The sequence below is a fragment of the Pseudorca crassidens genome, chromosome 9 (genome assembly GCF_039906515.1).
Source record: "Pseudorca crassidens isolate mPseCra1 chromosome 9, mPseCra1.hap1, whole genome shotgun sequence".
NCBI classification, from domain to species: Eukaryota; Metazoa; Chordata; class Mammalia; order Artiodactyla; family Delphinidae; genus Pseudorca; species Pseudorca crassidens.
Window position 1 is genome coordinate 1114209 of NC_090304.1, and position 17717 is coordinate 1131925.

The 17717-nt window shown below is 64.6% G+C and overlaps 1 protein-coding gene across 1 annotated transcript in view; it reads left to right on the plus strand.

Moving 5' to 3' along the window:
• The first annotated feature begins 955 nt into the window (after positions 1–955).
• Positions 956–17717, plus strand: part of MUC5B (mucin 5B, oligomeric mucus/gel-forming) — an 80146-nt gene continuing 63384 nt past the window's right edge. The window contains exons 1-15 of the mRNA XM_067751783.1: positions 956–1033; positions 2638–2707; positions 3715–3774; positions 3950–4211; positions 4531–4645; positions 5010–5100; positions 5878–5987; positions 6110–6323; positions 6420–6545; positions 6769–6886; positions 7161–7299; positions 7533–7643; positions 8047–8116; positions 8227–8364; positions 8445–8609. Of these exons, the coding sequence (XP_067607884.1) occupies positions 956–1033; positions 2638–2707; positions 3715–3774; positions 3950–4211; positions 4531–4645; positions 5010–5100; positions 5878–5987; positions 6110–6323; positions 6420–6545; positions 6769–6886; positions 7161–7299; positions 7533–7643; positions 8047–8116; positions 8227–8364; positions 8445–8609 (1867 nt within the window). The remainder of the gene's footprint in view (positions 1034–2637; positions 2708–3714; positions 3775–3949; positions 4212–4530; positions 4646–5009; positions 5101–5877; positions 5988–6109; positions 6324–6419; positions 6546–6768; positions 6887–7160; positions 7300–7532; positions 7644–8046; positions 8117–8226; positions 8365–8444; positions 8610–17717) is intronic.

The following is a 17717-nucleotide window of genomic DNA, read 5'->3' on the forward strand; positions in this document are numbered from 1 at the left end:
GGGGATGGCTCAGGGGCCAAAAACCAGGTGACCAGCAGGAGCTTGGGACAGGCCCCAAGTGAGGCAGAAGCAAAGCTGAGAGCAGCTCCCGGGAGCCCCCTGGCCCCAGCCCCCGTCCCAGCATGGTGGGGACCTTGCTCACCTTGCTGCCACTCCGCCCCAGGTAGAGCCTCCTGGCTGGGCTCACCTGTGGCAGTGGAGCCCCCAGCCTTGGGGGGGGTGTGTGGACCCCTGGGACGGAAGTCCAGCTGCAGCGCCTGGCTCCCTGATAGGCCCACTGTCTGAGGCTGCGTGTCCATCACACCAGGGCGCTTTCTCAACCAGAGCCCATCAGGGCCAAGACCACTGGGCCAGTTTCTGGGCTCGTTCAGTCGGCATCTCTCCAGCGCAGTGAACTCAGCCATCCCTGCCCCCAAGGCCACAGGCCCACTTGTGACTGGAGCTGGCCTGGGGTCACCCACCCAGCTGGAGCACAGCCAGGCTCCCAGGCAGTGCTGGTCTGGGGGCTGCACTGTGGGGCGGGGTCCTGTCACTGGGGGTGCCGTGCCCTGAGCCCTTCTCCAGTGAGGGTGGGGCTGGCCACAGCAGCCCCGGCAGCAGGGAAGATGCCAGTGGCCACTCCAGGTGCCAGGAACTCAGGGGTCCGGCGGCAAGGGAGAGTGCCCGGGGAAGGTCCAGGGGCAGGGGCGTGGTGGAGGATGCCTGAGGCCAGGACTGGGGGACCCTCAGGGACCACGTCCCACCTGGCAGACACACCCATCCCTGCCTGTCTTCAGCTGCCGGCCAGCCCGTAGCCAGTGCCCACTGTTTATCTGGGTGAGGGGAACCACAGGCCCTGCCCCACCCTCCCACGTGAGGCCCGTGGGGCTAGAGCCAGCTCTGGGACTACAAAAGGCTCCTGCAGACGCAGAGCCCTCCTAAGAGGCCACCCTGGGGACTTCTCCCCCCACACACCATGGGTGTCGGCCGGAGGAAGCTGGCCCTGCTCTGGGCCCTGGGCCTCACTCTGGCCTGTGCCCAGCACACAGATAAGGTTCGTGCTGGCTTTCCCAGGCTGGCCCTGACCATGGCCCCTGTGCCCCCCCCCCAAATCCCCAAATCCAGCAGGCAGCTCTGAGGCCTTGTCCTGGGCTCTGGTCAAGCTGAGTGCATTCGTGAGTTGCTCTTCCAGCTTGTGGGGCTGGGGAGGGGTTCTTGGGGGCTGTGGGGTCCACGTGGGGGTTAGGGCTGGGAGCAGCCCAGCATCTATGAGCCCCTGGCTGCAGGATCTCATCCACACGTGGGTCTCTGCTGTTCTCTGCCCTCTGCCCCCTGCCAAGCCTGGTCTGAGCAGACTCTCGAACTCCTGGCCCAGCCTGGCAGAGCTGCCCACCTGCCTGGGACACCACCCCCCCCCACCCCGCACCGTGAATCCCCGGTCCAGCAGCTCGCTTTCCCTGTCTGTTTCTCTGTGGTGGGCTCAGTCCGAGGTGGAGGGTGTGATGAGGGCAGCTCACAGGCCCCACGGTCCTCGGAGGCCCCTTCCCATATGGGCCTGCATCTCCCTCCTCTGCTTCCCAGGGGATAGCAGGGCCCTGGATGGGTGAGGGGGGGCTCCCAGGCTCCTGGAATGGCAGCTTGGGGAACATGCCGTGTTACCCAAGGTCCCCACTGCCCCAGACGGCCCACACATCCCGGTGCCCAGTCTCCCGCTGCCGCCAGACAGTCTCAGAACTGGGAAGCTCTCCCTTGAGTACTCAGGGCAAGGCTGCCCCACTGGATGTTCCCTGGACACATGGCAAGGATGAGTCCAGGTTGTCCCAGGTGATCTGAGAAATGGGGCCAGCACACCAGTGAGTGAGGCAGTGCTCCCTGGGTCAGCCCCCATCCAGAGGAGGGCTGGCCTCCCCTTCTGGGCGGGGGGCTGGGCAACCCCCTGCCATGCCAGCTCTGTGCGGGATCATGGCAAGCCTGTGTCTGGTGACATTCTGCACCTTGGGAACGGCCTCTGAGGACCCCAGAAATGAGGTTCTTGGGGTGGCCTCCAGGCCAACACTGCCCGTCCCTGGGCCCTGCCTACCTGACCTCCACGGTGCTGGGCCCCGACCTGTGCAGTGACCCGAGCACCCCATTTTGGGTGCAGCTGTCTCCGCTCTTGGTCCCAGATCCCCAACAGGCTCTGAATTTTCCCGCAGAGCTCCGGTTGCTCTGGACCAGCTGCCGCAGACCCGCGGCTTTACTGTCTGCTCCCTCGGCAGATGCTCCTGGACGGGGCTGCCTGCCTGTCCCCCTACGTCCCGAGCAGGGGCCCAGCGGCTGGGCCCTGGTGGACACTCGGTGGGCATGAATGAACAGTGAACAAAGGACTGGCCCCTGGAGAGACCAGCCGGGGTCACCCCACATGCTCATGGGGCCGGGGACACCCCCACATACTCATGGGGCCGCCTGAAGGGGAGGTCATGGGAGTGGTGGCCCAGCCGTGGGCCCGGGTGACCTCCAAGGCTTGGCAGCCTGGAAGAGATCCTCCCAGTGCCCCCACCCGCACAGAGAATCCCACCATCTGGACTTGCCGCCCCTCCCTCCGTGCATCCTCTGAGGGGACGTGCCTGTCCTTTGGCCGGCTCAGGCCCAGCGCCCTCTCCTCTTCCCAAAGGCCAGGCCCAGGACAGCACTGCAGAGCTCGGCTATGCGTACCCGGACCTCCCTCCTGCCCCCCAGGGGCCTGGCGGTGAGTGGACCCCCCACCTGTCAGAGCCCCCCCCCCCGCCCCAGCAGTCAAAGAGCCCTTGAAGGGCCATGGGTCACCCGCCTTGGGCCCTGCAGGCTGCTTGCCATCCCTATCCGGCGTGGCTGAGACAGGGTGACAGGCTGCCTGGGAGCTCACAGAATGTCCCTTTCTCCCTGGAGTTAACACCTGATACTCCAGCGGTGGCAGGGCAGGTGAGGGTCAGCCCACAGCGCGGCCAGACGCCCCAGAGCAAGGGGAGGCTCGGGGACAGACCCAGCCACCTCAGTTTGCATGTCCCCAAAAGGGGCTCCCAGGGAGGCGCACCTGTGCCTGACGTCAGCACCCAGGGGATTGCCCGTAGCTGCTGATGCGTTCGTTCCTTGTTTTAATTGGGGTATAGTTTTACAATGTTGTGTTAGTTTCTACTGTACAGCAAAGCGAAGCAGAGTTCCCTGTGCTCTCCAGCAGCTTCTCAGTTATTACCTAGTTTATACATAGTAGTGTATATATGTCCATCCCGATCTCCCAATTCATCCCACCCCCCTTTCCCCGCTTGGTGTCCATACGTTTGTTCTCTACGTCTGTGTCTCTATTTCTGCCTTGCAAACTGGTTCATCTGTACCTTTTTCTAGATTCCATGAATATGTGTTAACATACGATATTTGTTTTTCTGTTTCTGACTTACTTCACTCTGCATGACAGTCTCCAGGTATTGATTCAGGCATTTTTGAGATTCCGGGAGCAAGGAAGCCCCAGTGCAAACAGCATTCTGGGCCACAGGGTGTGAGAGCTGGGGCCCCTGGGTGCTCTGCTCTCAGCCCACAGTGGTCCCCGCTGGCCTTGGTGTTCACACTGGCCGGGAGGCCATATACACAGCAGAACCCGGAGCCGGATCTAGAGTCTGGCAGACCCGAGCAGTCGCGGAGCCGCCACAGCCTCTCGTGGGGGCTGAGCTGTGCCTGGGCAGTGGGGGTGAGGGCTGTGCGTCACCCGCCCTGTTTCCACAGGCAACTCCCTCCGCGGGGTGACCATCCACCCGCCCCTGAGGAGCACCCCCCTGGTGCGAGGTGAGACCCCGAGAGGCCAGGCGGGGGGCCGTGTTGGCCGAGCTCTGCCTCGTCACACCTGGGGGGCGGGCCGGGGGACCGCAGCTTCCCAGGTGGATAAGGGCCCAGGTTTCGGGACGTCCGGGTGTCCCAGACTCGGCGCCCTCGGAAAGGCCCTGCTCTGTTTGGCCCACAGCCCTGAACGCGGCGCACCGCGGGCGGGTGTGCAGCACATGGGGTGACTTCCACTACAAGACCTTCGACGGCGACGTCTTCCGCTTCCCCGGGCTGTGCAACTACGTCTTCTCCGCGCACTGCGGTGCCGCCTACGAGGACTTCAACCTCCAGCTCCGCCGCGGCCCCGGCCCCAACGCCACCGCGCCCAGCAGGGTCACCATGAAGCTTGACGGCATGGTCGTCGAGCTGACCAAGGGCTCCGTCCTGGTCAACAGCCTCCCGTGAGTCTGGGCCCTGGACAGCGAGCATGCTTCTGGGCCGTCGGGGGAGGGAAGTGCAGTTGTCCCAAGAGTGGGTCCCGGAGCGGTGCCCCCCAGGCCCCCATGCTCGGCCCCCTGCCCCACCCAGGGGCTCAGGCTCTCCCTCTGCCCCTGGAAGCGGCCCCTTCCTCGTTCTTCTGATGCCAGAGCTCCAAGCTCTTGTGGGCATGTTGACCCTGTCATACGTGTGACTGAAGGGACCCTCCCTGCCTGAAGTCCAGATCTATGTTGCCCGTCCCCTCGTGCCCTATGGCGCCTCAGCTGGGCCCTCTCTCCGCAGAATTCAGCTGCCCTTCAGCCGCTCCGGAGTCCTCATTGAGCAACGCAGCAGCGGCGTGAAGGTGGCGGCCAGGCTGGGCCTGGTCTTCATGTGGAACCAGGATGACAGCCTCCTGGTGAGGCGGGGGGCCGGGCTCGGGGGACCAGGCACATGCCTCCAGCCTGACAGCCTCTCCAGGGAGGGAGGAAGGGGCTCTGGGCGAAGGAGGGTGGGAAAGCCAGACACCCCCGGCCCCGGCAGCGAGGATGGGGCCCAGATGCTAACGGGGCCCCAGGGTCCACACCCCTGATGGAGACCCTGAGTGTGGGGGTAGCTTCCTCCAGGACAGAGCCCCTGCTCCGGGTCCCAGCCGCGTGGAGCAAATGGGGAGGGTCCTCTGTGAGAAGGCCCAGCTGCTCCAGCCTGGGGAACCTCGTCTGTCCTTCTGGTCCGGGGCTGTCCCTGGCACGGCTGGAGTCTGATGTGTCCTCTCATTGCAGCTGGAGCTGGACCCCAAGTACGCCAACCAGACCTGCGGGCTCTGCGGAGACTTCAATGGCGTCCCCGTCTTCAACGAGTTCTTCTCCCACAGTAAGCCCCGGGGCGCGAGCTCCCCTCCCTGTCGCCTGCTCCAGCTCTGTGCTCCCTGGAAGCCTGCCTTCCAGGGTGCCAAGTCAGAGGTCTCGGTCTTAACACATGTGCACGCACCCACACGTGCATGCAGACCCACACGCTCAAGGTCCAGCATGCACGCGCACCTACACCACGAGCATGTGCACAGACTAGGGCACGCCCCAGCACATACAGACGCACGGCGCGCGCTCACGTGCACTTGCCCCCACCCCATCCCACCCAGCACACGCTCTCGGTGGGGCAGCCCCCGCTGAGCCCTCCCGTTCTCAGTGCCCGTCACACACCCTCCTCTGAAATCGAAGACCTGCCTCCATCCAGACCTTGTCTCTGCTTCTTGGTCCTTGAGACTTTGCCAGGCAGTGGCCTTTTATGTGACCCACACCCGCTGCAGCCCCGATCCCAGGGCCCCCACTGTCAGGCCCAGGAAGCCCCATGCAGAGCCCATACGTAAGGGACTCCCTTAGGGGAAGCCTGCCCGCGTGCCCAGCAGTGGCCGGCAGGGGCCCAGGTCACTCTCCAGCCCTGGGCCAGCGGAGCGTCAGTTAACGGACCTCAACCCGCTGCCCTGCAGCCCCGAATGCCTGGGAATTCCTCATTTCATCTCCAGACTCCCCGAAAGTGCTGTGTAGCTGCCGCTTAAACTGGCGGTGTGGAAGGGGAAGGCCGGCGTAGCCCGGTCGCCGCGAGCGAGGGCCGCTGGGAGCCTGCAAAGAGCCCGGTGTTGTGCTCTGTCAGACATCAAGCTGACCGCCACCGAGTTTGGGAATCTGCAGAAGATGGACGGCCCCACGGAGCAGTGTCAGGACCCTGCCCCTGAGCCCCCCGTGAACTGCTTGACCGGTTTTGTAAGTCCCAGAGTGAACGGGGGTGGCGTCCGCCTCCCACGGCCCCGGGGACAAGCCGGGGAGGGGGCTGTGAGCCAGGGGATGTTCCAGAGCCTGGACTGAGTGCCCCGGCTTTGCCCCAGGGCATCTGCGAGGAGATGCTGAGCAGCGAGCCGTTCTTGGACTGCGCCGCCCTCGTGGACGCCAGCAGCTACGTGGATGCCTGCCGGCAAGATCTCTGCCACTGTGGCCAGGCCAACCTCACCAGCTGCCTCTGTCACACCCTTGCTGAGTACTCCCGCCAGTGCACCCATGCCGGGGGGCTTCCCCTGGACTGGCGGGGCCCCCAGCTCTGCCGTGAGTGCCCTGTGTGACCCCGGCCCTGCCATGCCATCCCTTCTCGGGCCGGAGGCAGGGGCAGGGCGTGACACGTGCCCCATCTCCTCCCTGCAGCCCAGACGTGCCCCCTCAACATGCAGTATCGCGAGTGCGGGTCACCCTGCGTGGACACCTGCTCCAACCTGGAGCACTCCCAGCTCTGCGAGGACCACTGCGTCGCCGGCTGCTTCTGCCCTGAGGGTGAGCCGGAGTCCCACCCCCTCTGGCCCCCCAGAATCACACAGATGCATTGCAGGTGCTCAGGAAGGAAGGCCCCTCTGACGTGGCCCGAGGTGTCCCTGGACCCCTGGGTCTGAGGAACCCTCCAGGGCAGGGCCACTGTGGGCAGAGGGCCTGTCCCCTCCACACACCCACATGGCAGGCACAGTCCGGCACCTGCCACGTGGGCTGCCTGCCTCTGCAGGGACGGTGCTGGATGACGTCGGCCACACTGGCTGCATCCCGGTGCCCCAGTGCTCCTGTGTGTACAACGGGGCCACCTACACTCCAGGGACCGGCTACTCCACAGACTGCACCAACTGGTAGGACCCTGGGCCCCTGCCCTCCCCTTCCCCGGAGATGCCCAGGGACGGCCCCTGCCTTCTGGTCCCCCTAGATGCACCCGGGCCGGCCCCTCTGGGGGCTTGTCCTCTCCCACGCGGGTCCCCGGGTGGAGGCCAGTGGCTCTCTGGGCAGGCGCTGATGGGATCCAGTCTATGTGGTGATGCAGGCAGGCCTGGGCAAGTCTACCTGCCGTCTTGGGGGGGCGGGCTGCTCCCGGGGGCCAGCACCCACGTGGGCGCTCCCTGCTCTCAGCACCTGCGCTGGGGGCCGGTGGAGATGCCAGGAGGTGCAGTGCCCGGGCACCTGCTCGGTGCTGGGCGGTGCCCACTTCTCCACGTTCGACGAGAGGCAGTACACGGTACACGGGGACTGCAGCTACGTGCTGGCCAAGGTACATGGCCCCAGGGTCCTCCCCGGACAGAGCGGCTTTCAGGTCGTGGGTCCACGTGTCCTTCCCCAGCCTGGGCTGCATGTGGGTGCCGCATTTGGGGCCACCTTGGGATCCCCGACGCCGAGTCCTCCAGGAAACCACCCGAGCTCTGGGCGGGCGGACGGATGGTGGGGAGGGGAGAGGATGAGGCGGGCTGGGGGCGCTGCGCTTTGCGTGAGTACCTGTGTTTCCAGCCCTGTGACAGCAGCGCCTTCACCGTGCTGGCCGAGCTGCGCAGGTGTGGACTGACCGACAGCGAGACCTGCCTGAAGAGCCTGACGCTGACCCTGGGCGGGGGGCACATGGTGCGTGCAGACCCTGGGGTTGGGGTGTCCTTCACGGCAAGCGACCTCTGCCCGAGCCCTTGACCCCACATGGGCAGCAGGTGGCCGAGGCATGGCCCGAGGACCCGCCCACTGCCTCCCTGCTTCCACCTCTTGTAGGTCTTTTGAGTGACGGTCCCCAAAGGGAACAGCTCAGGGGCTGGCAAGGGGCCTCCACACCTCCCCCACGAGGCCAGGAAGCTTCTCTGCTGAAGTCGACTTTTTTACCTTAGTAAATCTCTTTGGTTTTCACGTCGCCAAAAAGCGGTCCGGTCCTCGCGGAAAGCTTAGCGGAGCAGGCTGAGCCTGGGGGATGGGGGGCCAGGTCATCAGCCCTCCTCTGCCCTGGGGAGGCCATCGGGAGCCCTGTCATGTGCTTCTCCAGGTCTTCGTGGTAAAGGCCAGCGGGGCGGTGTTTGTGAACCAGATCTACACCCAGCTGCCCCTCTCGGCAGGTGAGGGCGCCTCCCTGCCCCGCCCCCTGACAGCCCCGCCCCCTGACAGCCCCACCCCCTGACAGCCCCGCCCCTCGCGCCCACTGAGACCTGGTCCCCTGTGTCTGCAGCCAACGTCACGCTCTTCAGACCCTCCACCTTCTTCATCATCGCCCAGACCCAGCTGGGCCTGCAGCTGGACATCCAGCTGGTGCCCGTCATGCAGGTGTTCGTGAGGCTGGCGCCCCAGCTCCAGGGGCAGACCTGCGGTAAGAGGGTCACCACCCAGCACCCGAGCCCACCCTCCGCAGCCCAGCACACAGGGGCCTCACGCCACCCCCGCCCCCAGGCCTGTGCGGGAACTTCAACCAGAACCAGGCCGACGACTTCCGGACCATCAGCGGCGTGGTGGAGGGCACGGCCGCCGCCTTCGCCAACACCTGGAAGACCCAGGCCGCCTGCCCCAACGTCAAGAACAGCTTGGAGGACCCCTGCTCCCTCAGCGTGGAGAACGGTGTGTGTGTCCAGCAGCCCCGCGGGCCAACCTGGTGCCGGGGCCCCTGGGCCAGAGGTCTGAGCATGCGCTCCTTGGGGGCCCGGCCTGAAGGGGGCGTCAGGTGGTTGGTAAACAGGCGGACTCAACATGCGTTGTTCTGGCCGGTGAGCCCTGGGAGGAGAGGATCAGGGTGCTGGGGGGAGTGGAGGCCCACCCTCCTTGCCTGCTCTCCTGGGGGACCGGGCTCGCGGGGCGCTCGGGAAGCAGCCTAGGTCTGCTGACACCTGGCACTCCTTCACACGGAGCATGAGGGATTCCGGCTAAAAGGAAAGCTGCTCATCTCCATGTAGCTCCCGCCTGACGTGGCCGTCCAGCCTCGCTGACCGCCCCCCTCCTCTGTCCACAGAGAAATACGCTCAGCACTGGTGCTCGCGGCTGACAGACCCCCGCGGCCCCTTCACCCGGTGTCACGCTGCTGTGAGCCCCAGTGCCTACTACTCGGTAATGCCACCTACCTGCCTCTGCCCTTGGACCACTCGGCCACCCTCAGGGTCCCAGGGGCCATGGCAGCAGCGTCTGGGCCCAGCAGGTCTCTCAGTCTCCAGTTTCTCCCACCCCCATTCACTCACTCATTCACTCATTCACTCACTCACTCATTCATTCACTCATTCATTCATCACTCATTCATCCACTCATTCATTCATCATTCACTCATTCATCACTCACTCATTCATTCACTCATTCATCACTCATTCATTCATCACTCATTCATCACTCACTCATTCATCCACTCACTCATCCACTCACTCATTCACTCATTCATTCATCACTCACTCATTCATCCACTCACTCATCCACTCATTCATTCATCATTCACTCATTCATTCATCATTCACTCATTCATTCATCACTCATTCATCACTCACTCATTCATCCACTCACTCATCCATTCACTCATTCATTCATTCACTCATTCATCCACTCACTCATCTACTCACTCATTCATCACTCACTCACTCACTCACCCACTGCTGTGGTTCTGAGTCCGTCCTCTCCTCCAGCTCCATGCTAGGCACAGGGGCTACACCCAGGGAGTGAGTAGCCTGCTGGCCCCAGGGTGCAAATGAGAAACTGGTGTCTAAGGCTGACACAGGGATGGACCGCTGGGTCACACAGATGAGGGGCTGTGGTCCTTCCAGCACCCCCGCCCGCCAGCCCAGGGGCGTGATGGCAAGATGCTCTGTGCACGTTAGTGGGACCCCCGTGAGGCTCGGGGAGGGGTCCTGGGGAGGCAGGGGCTCCGGCAGCAGCATGGGGGAAGCTCACCGTGTGTGGCCTGGTGTCCCTGACATCCTGATGCCCCCACAGAACTGCATGTTTGACACGTGCAACTGTGAGAAGAGTGAGGACTGCATGTGCGCGGCCCTGTCCTCCTACGTGCGGGCCTGCGCCGCCCGGGGCGTGCTGCTTGGCGGCTGGCGGGACGGCATGTGCAGTGAGTGTCCCAGGGTGGATGTCCCATGGCCCCCGTCCCCCAACCAGGCTCAGAGGCCAAGGAGCGCCCAGGCCAGTGCCCCGGGACCCCATCAAGGACGAAGGGCTTGGCGGGAACAGGGAAGCCGGGGGGCCGGCCCTGTCCTGAGTGCTACCCCCTCCTGGCATCGTGCAGCAAAGGCCATGACCACCTGCCCCCAGTCACTGACCTACCTCTACAACATCAGCACCTGCCAGCCCACCTGCCGGGCCCGGAGTGACGCGGACGTCACCTGCAGCATCAGCTTCGTCCCCGTGGACGGCTGCACCTGCCCTGACGGCACCTTCCTGGATGATACGGACCAGTGTGTGCCGGCCACCAGCTGCCCCTGCTACCATGGGGGCTCCGTGGTCCCCAATGGGGAGTCGACGCACGAGCAGGGGGTCGTCTGGTAAGAGCCCCTGCTGAGTGGGTGGCGTGGGCGAGGCTGGGGGGCTCTCTGACCACTCTCTCCTTGCAGCACCTGCACCCAGGGCACACTGACCTGCATTGGAGGCCATGCCCCAGCTCCAGGTGAGCCCGGAGTGGGGAAGGGGGCCCTCGGTTATCTCTGCATAAAGTTACCTAAGCTCGGGGTTAAATGCCCACAAGTCAGCGAGGCTGCTGGGTGTCAATCAGCGTCTCTGGGCTCAGCAGTGTGGGCACCCTGCCCACGCACTCACACGCTCACCCCGGGGCGGCTAAATTCTGCCGTCGGGAGACACGTCCCTCAAGCGAGCCTGGTAGGCGGCGTCAGGGTCCCCTGAATGGCCCCTCCCTCGCCAGTCTGTACCCCACCCATGGTCTACTTCGACTGCCACAATACCACGCCTGGGGCCGCTGGGGCTGGCTGTCAGAAGAGCTGCCACACCCTGGACATGGACTGTGTAAGTGTCCCCAGTGACCCCCCTCCAACAACCCCACACCTGCTCGGCCCCCATGGGCACCTGTGGAGAAGCCCACTCACTGGCCCCAGGGGACCCCTCCCCGCAAGCTGCTGGTCCTGTATCCCTGTGGCCCCGCTGCAGGCCCTGGGGGTCCACTAAGCTGTGTCTGCTCCCCCCCCATAGTACAGCTCCCAGTGTGTGCCCGGCTGTGTGTGTCCCCACGGGCTGGTGGCCACTGGCGACGGCGGCTGCATCCCCGTGTCCGACTGCCCTTGTGTGCACAACGAAGCCAGCTACAAGCCGGGCCAGGTCATCCGGGTGGGCTGCAACACCTGGTACGGGGAGGGGCTCGGACCCCACCTGGGGAGGGCTCCCTGCAGCGGGAGGTACAGCCCGGCCGGCAAGTCCTGCCCCCGCCCAGGCAGGCAGCTGGGTCTCCAGGAGGGAGGTTTGGGCCTGATGCCTGCCGCCCCTGCCCAGCACCTGTAAGAGCAGGATGTGGCAGTGCACAGACCAGCCCTGCCCGGCCACCTGCGCGGTGTACGGCGACGGCCACTACCGCACCTTCGATGGGCAGCGCTACAGCTTCAGTGGGGGCTGCGAGTACACGCTGCTTCAGGTGTGTGGCTGCCGAGCCCTCCCGCCGCCCCGCACCCTGCTGTGCTGCCCCGCGGTGCGCGCTCAGTCCCATCCCGGCCTTCTTAGGACCACTGTGGGGGGGACGGCAGCGCCCAGGACGGCTTCCATGTCATCACCGAGAACGTCCCCTGTGGCACCACGGGGGCCACCTGCTCCAAGGCCATCAAGATCTTCCTGGGGGTGAGCAGTGGGTGGGGGCCTTGGTGGGGAGCCCCCAGGAAGGCCGCGCTCCCATGGCCGAGCTGGGACAGGGGCCGCAGGGCCATGGACCCATTCGACAGGTAGCCAGGGTCCTCACCCAGACACTCGCTGGTCCTGCCCCATGCAGAGCTACGAGCTGAAGCTGAGTGACGGGAACATGGAGGTGATCGAGAAGGAACAGGGGCAGCTGCCGCCCTTCTCCATTCGCCAGATGGGCAACTACCTGGTGGTAGACACGGATGTCAGCCTGGTGTTGCTGTGGGACAAGGGGACCAGCATCTTCCTCACACTCAGCCCCGAGTTCAAGGTGAGGCCCTGCCCAGGAAGGGCGACGCCCTCACCCCAGACCAAGGGCCGGCCGGAGACGGGGGTGCGGGTGGGGGAGAGACAGAGGAGATGATAGAAAAACAGAGAGACACAGAGACAGAGAGAGATGATAGAAAAACAGAGAGACACAGAGAGTTATAGAGAGACAGAGAGACAGACAGAGAGACACAGAGAGATGTAGAGAGACAGAGAGACAGACAGACAGAAACCGAGAGGCAGAGAGACAGAGAGGAGGTGACAGTAGGAGACCCTCAGCCGTGTCCGGGTCCTGCAGCTGCTGGAAGAAACGATCCCTAACTGGTGGCCCTTCTCTCGCAGTCTGGACACTAAGTCCAACCAGGTGCCCCAGGGCCACGTTCCCTCCAGAGGCTCAAGGGGAGAATCCTTCCCGCCTCCTCCAGCTTCCGTGGCCCCAGGCGCCCCGTCAGCCCAACCTCTGCATACGACGTCCCTTTACTGTCTTCACTCTGTGTGTGTCCCTCGTCCTGTAAGGACGCCGGCCACTGGATCAGCCACTCCAGTCCAGGATGCCCTCATCCTAACTGGATTGCATCCGCAGAGACCCTCCTTCCGCTTTGGGCCAACTCGTGGGTCCCGGGTCAGGACCTGAGCCTGTCTTTGGGGGACACTCCGTAGCCACTAGGCTGCTTCTCCTGTGCCCTCCCCTCCTGGAGACTTCAGAGCCCAGTGGGGCTCTTCCTGAGGACCCCGGGGTGGGGGGGAGCGAGTGAGGTTGCAGGGCCCCTCCTGCGCTTGCCCTGAGCCTGCGCCGTCTCTACGTCTGTCCGTCCACAGGGGAGGGTCTGCGGGCTGTGCGGGAACTTTGACGACAACGCCCTCAACGACTTCACCACGCGGAGCCAGTCCGTGGTGGGCGACGTGCTGGAGTTCGGCAACAGCTGGAAATTCTCCCCGTCCTGCCCGGACGCCCAGGCCCCCAGGGACCCCTGCACCGCCAACCCGTACCGCAAGTCCTGGGCCCAGAAGCAGTGCAGCATCATCAACAGCGCCACCTTCAGCGCCTGCCACGCCCACGTACGCGGGGCGCTCCTCCAGGCACCTGGGGAAGAAGGGACAGAAATGGGAGCAGTGGCTCTTTGCCGCCCTATAGGGCCAGCTGTGGCCATGAGGACCCGTCTGGCTGGCCTCATGGGACAACGAGCTCCAGGGGAAACCGGCCCAGGCCGACACCAGCTGCACTGATTCCCCGGAGCCCACAGGGATGGCGGGTCCCTTGGCATCTGAAGCCCCTCTCTCCCGTAGGTGGAATCGGCCAGGTACTACGAGGCCTGCGTGAGCGATGCGTGCGCCTGCGACTCAGGGGGCGACTGTGAGTGCTTCTGCACGGCTGTGGCCGCCTACGCCCAGGCCTGCCACGAAGCGGGTGTGTGCGTGTCCTGGCGGACCCCGGACATCTGCCGTGAGTGCCCACGGATGTGTCCGTCGGGGTGGGGCGGAGACACAGAGAGTGACAAGAGTGGTATTGAATGTGCGAGGGGAGGAAGGGCTTGAAGGGAATCAGCAGAGCACCCCCCCTCCATGGAGCCTGGCCGCAGTGGGTGGGCGTCCCTGACAAGCCAGCCAGCCCCCCTCCCCACTGCCCCCCCTTGCCCCTGGGCATCCCAGGCCCATGTCCTCTGAAGCCGCGTCCGGGAGGCACAGAGGAGGGACGCGTCTTCAGAACAGCTCGCAGGACTTGGTCAAGGACCGGGCTACGGGGGAGCCCCCGGGGCCGTCCTTGCAAGGGCGGCACTCCACCTGGGGCCCCCTGGGCCGAGCGCCTGGCCCTGAGCCCGCCCCCGTTGTCCGCAGCCCTCTTCTGCGACTACTACAACCCCAAGGGCCACTGTGAGTGGCACTACCAGCCCTGCGGGGCCCCCTACCTGAGGACCTGCCGGAACCCCCGCGGCCAGTACCTGCACGACGTCCGTGGCCTGGAAGGTGCGCTGCTGCCCTGCTGGTCTGGGCGGGGCCGTGCTGGGGAGACGGTGGTTGGGGCCAAGGTTTGTCCTGGGGATCCAGGCCGGGCGGCTCCTGACCCCTCGGGGTGCTTTTGCGGCCATAGCCTCAAGCTCCCCATGGCGTGGTGGGGTCCAGGGCTGGGGGCTGAGTCGAGGCGGGGCTGAGGCACTGGGCAGTTGGTGTGGCTGGGACTCAGGCCTCTCTGGTCCCCAGGCTGCTACCCCAAGTGCCCATCAGAGGCCCCCATCTTCGATGAGGACCAGATGCGATGTGTAGCTTCATGCCCAACCCCGACCCCACCACTGCCCTGCCGCATCCAGGGCAAGTCCTACCGGCCGGGCTCTGTGGTGCCCTCGGAAAAGAACTGCCACCACTGGTGAGGCGCTTGGCGGGAGCCGCGAGGACCCTGGAGCACGTGGGGGATTCGCCCAGCCCTCCGCTACTGGGGAAAGGCCCCACCTGGCCACCCCCCAGCACAGCCTCCCTCCTTCAGGGCCAGAGGGTCCCCCAGCCTGGGTTTTCTGTGGGGTCCAACAGGGAGCTTCCTTTATGCAGGATGAGGGTGGGGGGTCTGGGGGTGAAGAAAGGGGCCAGAGGGGAAGCTGAGTCATGACACGGCCCAAGGACCTCTGGGAAGACACCCTGGAGAGGGAGTGGCCTTCAGAAGGTCCAGGGGGCTCAGTGGCCATGCTCGAGCTGACTTCTCTGGTCATTGATAGGAAGGGCTCCCTGAGAGGGCGTGACCTCTGGGGCTGAGGCGTGGCCCCCAGGGACCCCAGTGGGGCTTCCCCTGCCTGCCTGCCCCTGGGTGAGTCTCCACCCCCAGACTCATCTCCCTTCTGTCGCCAGCGTTTGCACCGAGAGCGGCGTGCAGTGCACCTACCACTCTGAGGGTGAGTGGTGGGCGGCCCTCCTTGCGCCCGGGGTCTTGGGTCCCCGCCTGCGCCCCGGCCCCCTAACCGCCTGGCTGCTGTCCTCCCCACAGCCTGTGTCTGCACCTACGACGGGAGGCGCTTCCGTCCCAGGGAAGTCATCTACCACACGACAGACGGCACGGGGGGCTGCATCTTCGCCCACTGTGGGGCTAACGGCACCATCGAGAGGAGGGTCGAAGACTGCAACACTACCACCCCCACCCCCCAAACCACCTTCGCCTTCTCTACACCGATCGGTAAGGCAGACAGGCGGGGTGCCGACCGGGTGGTGCCGTCCCCCCACCCCTGGCCCCGAGCGGCAGGAAGGAGCCGGGACGGGACAGAGGGCATGTCCCTGTGCCGGTCAGCCCGCAGCCACCGCGAGGCTGGCAGGACCCGTGTCCCCAGTCATGCTCTCAGGGCTGCGGCACCCAGCATGGGGCAGGGGCTGTGAGCAAAGGTACCCCAGGTTAGCTCCTGGGGAGAGGACCACGGGAAGCCGGCTGGGGAGTCCCTGCCTGGATCCACTGCTCTCCGATCGCCTTGTGTCGCACCAGGGCCAGGCACCTCCGCGTCCTAACCTCTTCTAAGGGTGACTTAGGGCCTTATTAGAGCTTCCCCCGAGGGTGAAGAGCCCCTGTAGCTCTGGCTTTAGATTCCGGGGCGCTTAATTCGCCCCTTGACTCAGCTGCAGTGAGCTTTACCCTTGCCAGGTTTGGGCATATCCCGGACGCTTGGCGACTGCCCTGTCTCCCAAGTTCCCGTCATGGGTGGAGACAGACAGGCAGCTGACACTGACAGAGGGGGCGGGGGGGCTGTCCTCAAGGAGTGTGGGGAGCCCTGGCCCCTGACGCTCGCCCTTTCTCTCCTGCCCTCAGTCGTGAGCTCGACGCTTCCACCCAGCACACACCCCAGCCCGTCCGAAAAGACAGCACACGCTCCGAGCTCAGCCCCGGCCACCACCCCAGGCACATCCCCTGGACCAACCCCTCCCACAGCCTCCGCCCCGCCCTCGTCCCGGCCCCGCTGTGGGGAGGAATGCCAGTGGTCGCCATGGCTGGATGTCAGCCGTCCGGGATGGGGCATAGACAGCGGTGACTTCGACACGCTGGAGAACCTCCGTGCCTATGGGTACCGGGTTTGCCGAGCACCGAGGGCGGTGGAGTGCCGAGCCGAGAACCACCCAGACGTCGGCATCCAGACGCTGGGCCAGGTGGTGCAGTGCAGCCTGGAAGTGGGCTTGGTGTGTTGGAACCGGGACCAGAAGGGCAAGTTTAGGATGTGCCTCAACTACGAGGTGCGCGTGCTGTGCTGTGAGCCCCAGAAAGGCTGCCCTGTCACACATGTCACAGTCTCCAGCACCTCAAGTGTGAGTGTCACCAGCCAGACAGGGACCACCTTCCATGAGGCCACATCCAGTGCAACCACGGTGCAGACAACCAGTTCAACCGCAGTGCCTATAAGCAGCACCACCACTGCGGAGACAACCGGCCCAACCACAGCTCCTACAACCAGCACCACCACTGTGGAGACAACCGGCCCAACCACAACTCCTACAACCAGCACCACCACTGTGGAGACAACCGGCACCACCACTGTGGAGACAACCGGCCCAACAAGAGCCCCTACAACCAGCACCACCACTGTGGAGACAACCGGCCCAACAAGAGCCCCTACAACCAGCACCACCACTGTGGAGACAACCGGCCCAAAAACAGCTCCTACAACCAGCACCACCACTGTGGAGACAACCCGTCCAACCACAGCTCCTACAACCAGCACCAGCACTGTGGAGACAACCGGCCCAACCACAGCTCCTACAACCAGCACCAGCACTGTGGAGACAACCGGCCCAACCACAGCTCCTACAACCAGCACCACCACTGTGGAGACAACCGGCACAACCACAGCTCCTACAACCAGCACCAACACTGTGGAGACAATGGGCCCAACCACAGCTCCTACAACCAGCACCACCACTGTGGAGACAACCAGCCCAACCACAGCTCCTACAACCAGCACCACCACTGTGGAGACAACCAGCCCAACCACTGCTCCTACAACCAGCACAACTTTTGTCTCTATACCTGAAACAACCCACTCCCAACCCTGGACCACCTCCTGCCAGCCACAGTGCACGTGGACCAAGTGGTTCGATGAGGACTTCCCATCTCCTGGGCCCCACGGAGGAGACTTTGAAACCTACAGCAACATAGTCAGAAGAGGAGAGAAGATCTGCCGCCAACCCGAATACATCAGCTCCCTGGAGTGCCGAGCCAAGAACCACCCAGACGTCGGCATCCAGACGCTGGGCCAGGTGGTGCAGTGCAGCCTGGAAGTGGGCTTGGTGTGTCGGAACCGGGACCAGAAGGGCAAGTTCAGGATGTGCCTCAACTACGAGGTGCGCATGCTGTGCTGTGAGCCCCAGAAAGGCTGCCCTGTCACACGTGTCACAGTTCCCAGCACCTCAAGTGTGAGTGTCACCAGCCAGACAGGGACCACCTTCCATGAGGCCACATCCAGTGCAACCACGGTGCAGACAACCAGTTCAACCACAGCTCCTACAACCAGCACCAACACTGTGGAGACAACCGGCCCAACCACAGCTCCTACAACCAGCACCAGCACTGTGGAGATAACCAGTCCAACCACAGCTCCTACAACCAGCACCACCACTGTGGAG